General features: G+C 35.7%; 1 protein-coding gene across 2 annotated transcripts; it reads left to right on the forward strand.

The window, feature by feature from the left end:
• Nucleotides 1-783: 783 nt before the first annotated feature.
• On the forward strand, nucleotides 784-8142 carry LOC133517445 (solute carrier family 22 member 3-like). 2 transcript variants are annotated; one of them, XR_009799370.1, is made up of 4 exons: nucleotides 784-1461; nucleotides 3179-3586; nucleotides 5394-6982; nucleotides 7055-8142. XR_009799370.1 is itself a non-coding variant. In XM_061850772.1 (3 exons), exons 1-3 carry the CDS (start codon nucleotides 1070-1072, stop codon nucleotides 6067-6069), a joined length of 1476 nt encoding a protein of 491 aa, XP_061706756.1. In that variant the 5' UTR covers nucleotides 784-1069; the 3' UTR covers nucleotides 6070-8142. The 2 variants fall into 2 exon arrangements, 1 of the variants encoding a protein (XP_061706756.1); XM_061850772.1 differs by having other exon boundaries at nucleotides 5394-8142.
• The last annotated feature ends 4540 nt before the right edge of the window (nucleotides 8143-12682 follow it).

The raw sequence follows: 12682 nt of genomic DNA on the forward strand, positions 1-12682 counted from the left end.
CATACAGGGATAAGTTCGCCTTTGTTGTATTTAATTTACTCTGTAACTGTGTTTTTCGTGTTTTTATTTCTATGTACAATAAAGTATATACATACATACATACATACATATATAATTAATAGTACATTACGATACAAGTGTGAAAAATAGGAAATTCGAAACGAGTGGCGATAAATTAAAACACGACCGAAGGGAGTGTTTTAAATCGACACGAGTTACAAATTACCTATTCGCACATGTATCGTACAACGTTTTACAGTATATATGGCCCTTTAAATGTTCGACACAGTAACGTAATATGCTAATTTTCCCACTAGTGCGGTAAAGTAGCACCATATGTACTGTAAATATAATTTTATACTTACATAAATAAGGATTCGGCACTCGTACCGCTCGCGGCGACGCTGACGAGACGACATCGTCGCCTAGACTGGCATCACCTGGACCCGAGTAGCCGCTGATAGGAACCAGCGGAACAGGGGGGAGGAGGCCTATGTCCGAAAATGGACTGCCCAATAGATTTAGATACTATAATACTACTAATTAATATGAACTAATTTAGCACATTTCATATATAAATTAATGTCTTATGCTACTGCTATTTCTATTGCTATATATATACATAATCAAAATTATAAATTGTAAACTTGCAATCTAAATACTAGTTTATTATGATATCATTTGAATGTAATTAATATATCGATGCATGGAATGTTAATAATATAATCTGTTTGGAAATAAATAGCTTAATTCTTATTATTATTAAATAAGGATTTTGTTATTCACGACGACGCGTGCCTTGACTTATAATGTCAATAATAATAGATGAATGAGACGAACTATATTAGGTATAAAAAGTATTATAAGGCCTTCTTCGTGCTTTTTCTAGTACAAACTTTTTATTAAATTGACATCACAAAAAATAACAATTTATTGACAATTACTGGAACGTCATTTTTTATACACATCGCTTTATCGCTTTCTTGGCGATTAATTTTAGTTATAATTTCGTAAAAAATGTTTTATATTGTATATTGTTAGAACTTCAGCATTCAATTGAATAGCAGCGATGTCGATCTTCAGATATATTTTCAGAACTGCAGCTTCGAATCCGATCGAGGCACGATTTAATGTTATCACCAGATACCATTGCCTGATTTACTTTGTAGTATTTTTAAGCAAAATCCCAGCAATATGGCATATACTCAACCTGATGATCTTAAATCCTCCTATAACGTACACATGTGGTGGAGGCGGCGGTGGTACTGATCGACTACGACTTGTGAGCAAGGAAGAGTGTCCATGCACCAGCCCTACGTGGGACAGGAGCGTGTTCTCGGAGACTGTACAGACTAAATTTGGGTTAATATGTGATAGAAAAAAAGAAATCAGCTTATCGGAAACATGTGCATATGGTGGAATGTTAGTCGGAGCTTTCTTATTTGGATTATTATCTGACAGGTAACTGATAAATGTATTTCTCGAATATCATTAAGACGAAAGTGGACGACCACCCGAAACCTCCTTCATACATACAAACGTAGTCCCCATTGTTTTCTCTGGATATTAAACTTATTGAAAATATTTTGACACAATATGATGTATATCTGTCGGCGGCCGATCGTAAGATCAGGCAGATCGTAATATTCGTAGGCATAGCGTGAAACGTGAAAATCTCGGGTAATGCTTGAATGTTAAGTATACTGAAGTTTACCTGGGTATAGTTACCTAGTATTTAATATTACCCAAGCCTTTCGGAAAAAGTCCAAAAATTAAATCAACTTCAATTTGTATTCGGCATTTACCCGTCATCAAGGTGTACCGAGATTGTCTGGGTGATGTCAGAAATGATGATGCAACGCCTAGTATTACCCAGCTAGTGTCTGGCAGATCTAGATGACGGTCCCAGTAATGACCTACGCATGCGAGATATGGACGTTGACTGTCGGAAGGGTCCGTCAGCTAAAAGTGGCACAGAGAGCTACGGAGCGCGCGATGCTCGGGATATCCTGGAAGACAGAATTCGGAATATGGACATCCGCCAACGCACAAAAGTTACCGACATCGCCAAAAGAATTCTTCAACTGAAGTGGGAATGGGCCTGCCATATATGTCGCAGGGATGATGGCCAATGGGGCCAGCGAGCACTGTCCTGGAGACCTCCGACACAGACTGGGAAGTCGAAGTGACGGAAAACCACAAGCCAGATGGTCGGACGATATCAGAAAGAGGGCAAGGTCGATCTGAACCGCCGCATAAATAAGAACATGGAAATCCCTGAATGAGGCATATGTTCAGCAGTGGACGCAAATATGCTGAGAAGAAGAAGAAGGTGACGGTAAAACGCTGAATACAAATTAAAGTTGATTAAATTTTCGGACTTTCCCAAAAGGTCATCAGGCTAACTTAAGTTTACTTAACCTTCTAGCGCTTCTCATAGTATATTTATTTGTAAAATTTCAAATCGATTACTGATTTTAGAACATAGCTAAATTGACTAGCAAGATTTGATTATTCTGTTAGTATTTTTTGGGATCGACCCTCCCTGAGCATCAAGATGGCGGGTGAACCTACCTAGGCAAATGTTAACGCAATATTTATAAACGTATTGTACCTTCTGTACAGTTCTACATAACTATCGTATCTTTAATATAAACCAATGTACCACTCCCCAGAGAAACTGTGAATGTACAATATAACTGCATACTTTTAATGCTGTATAATGCAAGATTTAAAGCTATAGTTAGTAATATACATCAAAAAGTGTAATAGTACATTACAATACAAGTGCGAAAACTAGGAAGTTCGCAACGAGTGGCGATAAATTACTACGACCAAAGGGAGTGTTTTAAATCTTCACGAGTTGCGAATTACTTTTTGGTGTGTTGTATAACGTTACAGTTACAGTACATATGTATGGCCCTTTTAATTTTCGACATACGCACGTACTCGTATAGTGCACTAGCACACCACATTAGGGCGGTAAAGTAGCACCATATTCAATGTAAAAATGTTTTTCATTATGTCAAGATGTATTAATAGTGAGAAAAATGGTGATTACGTTTGTATGGAGAAGCGGTCGTTTACTATCCTCTGAAGTCAAATATTCCAGCAAAATAACTAAAAAAAACACTTTGTATGGCACAATTCCCTTGAAACCCTGTAATTTTTTTTTCAGATTTGGTCGACTAATTATGTTCAGCATAAGCTTCGTTCTCACCGGAATCGCTGGAGTTGCTGTCAGCCAGTCACCAAACATGAAAGCATTCTACGCCTTCAGGTTCTTCGAAGGCCTCGGTGCCGGTGGAACCATCGTCACCAGCTTCGTACTGTTAATCGAATACACTGGAATGAAATATCGAGAAACTGTCACAGCGGTGTACCACTTGCCTGTTAATTTAAGTCATCTGTTACTAGCTGGAGTATCGTATGGACTGAGAAACGCTTTTGACTTTCAGCTAGCGGTTTCTGTTCCCATGTTCTTGTTCGGATTTGCTGTTTTCTTTTTAAACGAATCTCCGTTGTGGCTTCTAACTAGAAAGTACAAATCACGAACTGTGAAGGCGATGCAGTCGATTGCGAAGTTGTGAGTATTCATTTATGTGATATTTCATTATCATCGTTAATCAACCACACCAGCGAAATTGACACTTCTTATAATACTAGCCCAATTCGAACTTTAAGATACGTCTAATATTAGGTCAAAATACGATTCTTCAAACAACAACCCGATCCTCGATATATTTACTATCTATCACATAACTCTCAGTAATAGAGGGTATGGGAATCTATTACCGACGCATTCAATATTTGTGTGGGTTGGTGATAGGTTCTTTAAAAAGTATGTATTACACATTTACACTACACTACACTATTACGTGACATTTTAGTTTCCTATTAAAATAAATCACATACCCCTGTATGTGATTATATAGTAAGTATGTACAGACATTTTTGATAAAATGGAGACTTACTAATCGGTTAAAAACTTCTCTGTGCATTCATTGCATTGTCATGAGTTTTACATACTGAAACGTATTATTTAGACTTTGTTTGTTATGTTTATATGAGGAGTGAAATTAGTACGTTACATATAGGTAATAATTTATTACAAAAGACCTAAGTACAATAAGTCATCAGCTGATAGGGACAATGACTCATTTTTATTATTTCTTAACCCTCGATATTAAGTGTAAAATGGTGAGTCAGATTCCTATTACCGATGGTAGAAAATGGCTGCTTTTTACACAGCTGCTTTTTAATTGAATTTTATTTAAAAGACAACGTTTTAAGTACTTTCATTTCATCGACAAGTCATTGCGTCTACGACTCGATACTAGGTAATTTGAATCGAGGTCTTTTAATTGGTAGTTGACTTATTTCAATAAAATTCATGTCATGGCTTTTAATTTCGGTTTTTTTTTAATTCATTTTTTTACATGTAATACACATTACTTGGTGTGGCCTTTCTGGCCATCGTTCGTTTTCTTGGGGGTCGCAGTTCTAACTGAACCCACTTCTGGCAACAGTTAGTTTTCTTGGGGGTCACAGTTCTAACCTAACCTAACCCACTTCTGGCAACAGTTCGTTTTCTTGGGGGTCGCAATTCTAACCTAACCTAACCCACTTCTGGCAACGTTGAAGAAATGAATTGCAATGTTTTGTAGTTGTGTCAATTAAGATGATTTGGAATAAATCGGCGATTAAGTAATATTCGTTAAATAGTATTTCTACGTAGTAAGATAAATTTAAATAAATAGTAGTTGAAATAAAATAACGCCAAACAATATTACTAGTACTAAAGTTTCGATGAATCGTTGTCGATGAAATAATATTCGATGAAAAGGTTGTCGACAAAACAAGGGTACACCTTTTTACACACTAGGTTCACGGTAACAGGATCACAATTTGTCAATTACCACGGTAATAGAAACATGCGTATTTTGGTTTCAATAATTAATTTATCAAATATAATAAAATAAAATGAGTCCATAAAATTACGACCTGAAAGTTCAATAAACACTCTAATAAAAAAATATCCTTGGTCGTCAAGGAGCTTTGATATCCTTAATTTTTTTGGGGTCAGTTGAAAATCTCTTTAATACCACGATAGTAGGCGAGGCGGCGGGCGTAGTTCATGGCATCGATGCCAGTAAAAACTGGAAAAAAAAGAACCTTAGCATTTATTCTTAATTACGTATGGAAACTATTGAACGTGTGGACCATAGTTAGAGGCCATGGGTCTGGATAGTCCGGTGGTTTTACGGTGTAAACATTTTTGACACTATGCAAAAAAAAAATGTTTTAACATTATTTATCGTATTCATTCAATAGCTAAATTTGAAAAAAACGTATGTAATTAATCGAAACTGCTTATCCATTTCTTTCTTCAGTAATAAGAAGCCAGATACAGCTATCAGCGGAGATATAGATGCATACTACTACAGTACCCAAGGCGCTCAGCAAGAGAAAATTCAACTCTACCACATATTCAAATATAGAAGACATACCCTCAACCTTTTTATCATGGCTTACATGTACCTCGTTTGCGGCATGGGATACTACGGTGTTTCACAGTATATATCCAAGATGAGTGGTAAAATCCATGTGAATATAGCAATTTCTGCTATCCTTGTGATGCCAGGTACTCTTTTGAGTGTGTACCTGCTCAACAAAATTGGAAGGAAACCTTTTCTTTTTTCTACTAATTTATTGGCTGGCGCATTTATGTTAATTACTGTTATAGTGCCTAGTAACTGTGATCCAACATGGCCAAGAGTGCTCTTTGCATGCATTTCAAATTGTTTCTTTTTCATGTCATTTATAGTGGTGTTCCTTTACGGGGTGGAGCTATTCCCGACTCAGATTCGTAATTCGGCGCTTGGTGTTTTGTCTGTACTGTCCAGGGCCGGTATGATGATTGCTCCGCAGATCAATATTCTGAATCCGATTGTTGCGGGTTATGTGTTCGCGGTACTGGCTCTTTTGGGCAGCCTCTTGGTTATTTGTTTACCTGAGACAAAGAACAAGGAGCTGCCGTCAACTTTGAAAGATCAAGAGCGTAGGTAGCCATCAGACAAAACATTTTTTTTAATGTTGCGTTCATGATTTAGACTTATTTGGGGGTTACTTAGCGAAGATTTCATCATTTCCTCATGGATGCGTAGTAGGATCTGGGATTCGGTGGGATTAACCATAATAAACGCGATTTAATTTCATTTATTGGCCTTTAAAATTTCGTCCTAAAAGTCATTAAATATCAAGAAATTCAACAAACACTTATGCTGAATATAATGCTATTCAAATGATTCACAAGCAGACAGAACTTTTCGCAGCAAAAACAAGTGTTCAGAAAATAAAACAACGATTGAATTGTTACAAATCACAAATCAATTACAAATCGGCACATAATTTTTACGTACACCTATTTGGAACCTAAATATTATAAAAACGGAAACTGTAGTAGGTTAGTGCCAAAATATAAGAAAACTAATTTAATGGATTTGCGCTGACTTCCAGTGCAATATTCGTATATCTAAATCCAACTGTGTATGTTTTCTGGGCGCAAATCTTGACCTGTAATCGGTGGAATATGCAAATTGACAAAGTTAATAGGAAATTGGCTAGCACATGCTATGCGTTAAAAATTTTATCTAGTAGCAATAAGTTGAACAAAGATTTAAGTGGTTATGATTTGTGATGATATGAAACTATTTGACATGTAAGTGAAATAACATTTAAGTGAAATACTTTGCTAATGTATTAAATTAACTCGACATTTTTCAATTTACATTAAAATGGTATGCTATATTTTTTGTTTGTTTTATTTGTGTTATTTGATCTATTTTTATTTTTGTGATCTATTATAAGTGAATTAAACTGTATTTGCATGACTGCAACTGTGCTCACCTATAGCAAATCTAATATATTGATTTGGTTTGATTTGATTTGATTGAAAGAAGATAATTATCAGACGTGTTCTGTATTTCGCAGTAGGTAGCTATATTCTTTAACCATCTTAAAAATATCTACCTTAAGATAACATCAATAACAGATATGTCGATATTTCATTTTGCCAATCACTTTTTTAACACGAGAAGTTTTGTCTGTTAAAAAGTTTTAACAGTAAACAATATAAATTCACTACAAATTTGCCTTAAAAATCAATCTCGATGTCAGTATTACACCGGTTTTCGAGTTTTTCAAGGTTATAAGTACGGCCCAATTCGAACTTTAAGATATATCAAATATTAGGTCTAGATACGATATGGATCGGATATCAGTGTCAAAAGTGACGTTTTGGTTTGAAGAAAATACCAAAAAACATGTGTATATTATATTATTATTAATAAAAATGTCTAATTCTGATTGTAATTCATCAAAGAATCATCTTTTATAGAGTTCCCGTACCTACGCATTTGCTAAACAAGCAAAGCTAATTGTGTATTTTCTTTGAGGACCCCTTAGAGCATAATAATATAATGTAATTCTAGATAATTTTGTGTATGATATTTAAACTACAGTTAAGTAATTTTTTTTTCTTTATAGTATTATTTGCGAGGTTTTTTATTGTTGAGGTTTATATCTAAGTATTATTGTTTTCCTTTAATTAATTTCGACATTGTAATCATTATACCTAAATCATTTCTTGTTTTTAATATTTTTTGGAATAGCTTATTTTCACTGTTTGTACAACTTTATAATGACACGGGCAAGGGCAGCATCCGTTCTGTGTAGTAACCCTTAAAAGTGTCAAAAGGGCATCTACGTGTTAGCTTCGCCTCCGCGCAGCCTCCCAAATGTCCGGAACACCATCGTTCCGTGATGGGTAAAACATACAAATAAGAGAACATCATCCGCGAGCATTTAATTATGCATGTTGTGTCCAGTATTTCAGGCAAAACATTAGCTCTAACATATTTGTTTTGCAGTATTGTACAGTCGCCATCAGATATATTAGAGCGGCCAAGGTGTTCATAAATATCTGAACCGGTCTCTAGTCAAGGCGTTAGAGTGCATATTCAGTTATTTTTAAGTACCTCGGCCGCTTCGATATACTTATGGCGAATGTACATACCTATTTTAATTTATTTTCTGTCTATGTCTGTATATCTTTCAATAAAGTATTAATATTTGAGAAAACAGTGTTTTATTTATCTGAAGTAGACAAATATGTTCTAACCCTTGGGAACATGAGTTTGTCACTTACTCGCTCATTGATTTAGTATATAATATACAACGGCAACTGCAATGTTAAAATGGTGTACTGTAAAAATGCAGCTATACAGAACCTTTGTGCTACTTGGGAAATATATTTTTTTGGTTCAGTCGTAGTCAACCCTTATAGTTTCACCAAATATTTATTCATTTGAATAGCTCCCGTTTAGCCTATTGTGATGGAAAGGTAACTACAGAACCCTACACTGAGCATGACCCGACATACTTTTAGCTAGCATACTAACGGCCCGATTGGAAGAATGAGATACGATAACGTAGATATCGTTTGTATGTCGTATAATTGACAGAAGCAGCTCGATTCAGGCAACCAATGTCACTTTGAAGTTAGAAATATCGTAGATAGATCTAACTGGGATCACAGCGGAATCGAAATAAACAATGTTGACATGTCGATTAGCTATCGATCTTTTAAAGATCTTAAACGTGTCTTAATCATTCTTCGAATCGGGCCGTAAAGGTTAAGTCTGCAAATATTGAATTTTTGGCATAAACTTTCGAAAAATGAGTGAATTTAGCATTATAGCGATACATATGTTGCAAACTTGATTCATTATGGGCACGGTTCTCTACCATTTAGCAGTACTTATTAATTGCCGGTCTTTATTGAAGCCAGCACGAGAAAAGCCTATTAGGAGGTTAAGTGGATCGTGAAATAATCCTTTTGTAACCAAGGGAGCGGTCAGATATCTCGGGCAGTAATTTCGGGCCACTGCAGACCAATTTCGACTGAACATTAGTCCTGCCTATTATAAGTATATTCGTATTACTTCAATATATTACTTGCCAAACAGGTAAATAGGATAGGTGCGTTAGATTTCGTCTAATTAGGAGATAGTACACTTACTTAAATTATTGCTCTATATTGTCTATTTTAGGTTAATATATTTTCTGACCATAAATAATATTTAGGGTATTTAAAAAAATTATCTTGCAAAAGTAGTGATATTTTAGTTTCCATCCGCCAATGAGCTAGTCTTTGTCCACTTATGAGCTAGTTTTCGACCACTGCATTATTAAGTTCAAAATAACAAAGAAATTAGATGCAAATTTTAAGTTGTTTCCTGATATTGGCTGGTGTGTTTGACTTTTAAGATGAAAGTGGACGACCTCGGGAAACCACCATCCCGTACAAACGTACCAATATCCTCTCCGGATATTTAATATTACATAAAATTTTAAACAATTAGATGTAGGTACATTATCCACATTATTGTTACATTTTTTTAAATTATTGTTTAGAAGCTTTTAAAAAATGTGTGTAATTTGTTTTTCACTCTCTCACTAACTTATAATAACCAAAAAATCAGAAAAAGTCAAACGAAGGGGCATATCAAGCTGAGGTTCATTTTATGAGCCAACCGCTGTGCGAGTACGGCGAATGTTTTGCCGCGCTCGCAGCGGTGCGCGAACATCTACCCTGCAGCACTGCAGCAATAAAAAATATCTCAGTTCTGCAATGGAATTCCGCTTAGTGCCCATAGAACGAAATGAAGAACATAGAAATACTTATCTAATGACCTATTAACTCTCATTTCTGTTGGTTTTTAGACCAGGCTCCATACAAAGTTGCCCACGGTCCTTTGTGTTTCGCCTTTACTTACGCTTACTTCTTGGCGCTATGGGCACAAGGCCTTGAACCTATTATTGGTGTAAATCCCGACCAGAAATATATGATCATTATCAAGAGGGCGCTGTAATTCTCGTGTATAAGTCAGGAATTACTTAGACAGGGTGATAGTTCAGTTAAGTATGAAAAATTTAGTTCCAATGAAATTCCGCAATATGGCGCGTGATCATTTATTTCACTAGCTTTATATAATAATTAATTGTTTATTTTGCTGCCTCTTCGATACTGTGCCGCAGGGGCCATTCTTAGATTTAATTTTAGTCATATTTTAGTTTTAGTTCACTTTGAGTTTTTATAATTAATTGTATCCGCTTTGATACACTAAGCGGATACAATTAATTATATAAAATCACGTAATTATACTTTGACACGCAGTACCTTTTGTCAATATATGATTACCTATATATACTTTCGTGTGTTTATAACTTAGTTTATTTTAAAATAGTTACTAAACTACGAATAAAAAAATGGGTGGAAAAACAATTAAAAACTTATAAATAAAAAAATTGTCCCAGATCAAGACCGCTTGGCAGGGTGCCCAGAAGGCTGGCTGCATTGTCCCTCTGGATAGCGATGCTTATCCGCTGGGCGAAGTACAGGTAGTAAGCTCCAAACAAGCTTAGAAATGTTCAAATAGTTTCTTTTTTACACTTTTTAGGTAGTATAAAACATCATCCACCCAAAAATTTGGGATATGTTCATACAGGGTGTTTATTTAGTCACCTGCAATAATTTACGGGGTGGATATATAGGTCATCTTTTACTATAGGACAAACCCCGAAATCGAGAAAAAAAACTTCGCTGTTTTATACATTTTGGCTGCTTGACCTTGACATTTTTTATGGGTAAAGAGTAAATTATTTTTCGCGATTTCGGGGGTGGTCCCATAGCAAAAGTTGCTCAATATAACCTATATATTCAGTCCGTAAATTATTGCAGCAGGTGACTAAATAAACATCCTGTAAAAATTGGTGTCATAATTTAAAAAAAAAACTAATTTTTTATTAGCTTTTACTTCAGCTTGATAGCGCTGGTAGCCTAGCGGTAAGAGCGTGCGACTTGCAATCCGGGGGTCGCGGGTTCAAACCCTGGCTCGTAACAATGAGTTTTTCGAAACTTAATTATGTACGAAATATCATTTGATGTTTACCAGTCGCTTTTCGGTGAAGGAAAACATCGTGAGGAAAAACCGGACTAATCCTAACAAGGCCTAGTTTACCCTCTGGGTTGGAAGGTCAGATGGCAGTCGCTTTCGTAAAAACTAGTGCCTACTCCAAATCTTGGGATTAGTTGTCAAGCGGACCCCAGACTCCCATGAGCCGTGGCAAAATGCCGGGACAACGCGAGGAAGAAGAAGAAGACTTCTGCTTAACCTACCTACGTAAAATACTTTACCCTTTATCAGCAAGTATGATGAAATTTATGGATTCTCGTTGTAATCCTGATTCTTGAATAATTTTAGCCTAGATATTGCTTGCCTTTAGTTTTTTTATAACGTCGCCATTCCCATTATATTATTTAGGCAAAACCTACCCCGAAATTCAGCCATTACACCTTCAACATTAACAACAAATACCTTCCCAATTTGCCCTCACATAACACCTTACAATAGAATTCTCTTAGGGACCCATAAGCCTGTGGTACATTACGACTTATGCTGTAAATTACCGACCCGCGTAATAGATGGCGCCACGCCCCCAAGACAATGGCGTTAACGGTCATAAAACACGTGGGATTCCAAGTTTGAAAATGTTTTTGGAAGGTTTTAGTGAGATTTGGAATTCTCTTATGAGTTTATGAGTCAGGAATTACGACAATATTGAGAGGATAATATCCAGAAAAATATTGGGAAAACTCAAAAGTTGACTATGCCAATAGGGTGAGGTGTTAGTTGTCCAAAAGTCACGGAAGATCCTGCTAATTGATTAGCTACTTTTTTACAGAGGCTTTTTTTAACGTATAAAAAAAAACATCTGATTCTATATACGCGCGTGCGCTATATAACTATCAAGCCCTCCGCCCAGGTTTCCACATGGTCAGCACTTTGACCCGCATCTAATAGCTTTACCAGTATTACGGAACTTAACTTCGTATCATTGGAAAGATATCAGTCCCTTTCGTTAAAGAAAAAGTCCATAATGAAAACTTCTTTGGGTAATAAGCTGACCCATTCTATTACTAGTGGCTTTCCAAAAAAAACTAAAGGACAGAAAACCTATCTAACCTTAACCTCTGGCCGACTACAATAAGTAGGTACGTCCCGTCCGTCCGTTTTACGGCATTTGCCGAGCGCTGATAATTTACAAAAAAAAATCCAAAGTTTTTTTTATTTTTGGTCCACGTAGACGTAATAAACCTCAAACCACAGTTTCACCGTCCGACCCAATATCAGTTGTCTGATAACTCGTGCAAAAAATCAGCCGCTAGAGAGTGCCCTATAGTGTAGTCATAGATCTTTATAATTGTATTGGCGCTTTATTTAGAACAATAATGAATTATTGGAAGAAAAAATTTAAGAAGGTACTTTTTTATTTTACTTATTTTTGTTCGTATCCGACATCCGATATCGGATCGGACATTGTGAAAATGGTCTTAGGTGTTAAATTTCAAAAATGTTTTCTTAGTTGAGCAATAAAATATATGAAGGAATGTTTTTAAAATTCCAAAAGATATGTAAGTAACGGAACTGTTTTATATTTTTTAGATAACCGCAGTATTCTGTAATCATGTCATTAACCTTTTTTTTTTTGAGTATGATAAGGATCTTGACCGAGTTTTTAGTCATATTTTAGCATTTTTTCCGAGAACAATTTTTCT

The sequence above is a fragment of the Cydia pomonella genome, chromosome 4 (genome assembly GCF_033807575.1).
Source record: "Cydia pomonella isolate Wapato2018A chromosome 4, ilCydPomo1, whole genome shotgun sequence".
In the NCBI taxonomy this organism is placed as follows: domain Eukaryota; kingdom Metazoa; phylum Arthropoda; class Insecta; order Lepidoptera; family Tortricidae; genus Cydia; species Cydia pomonella.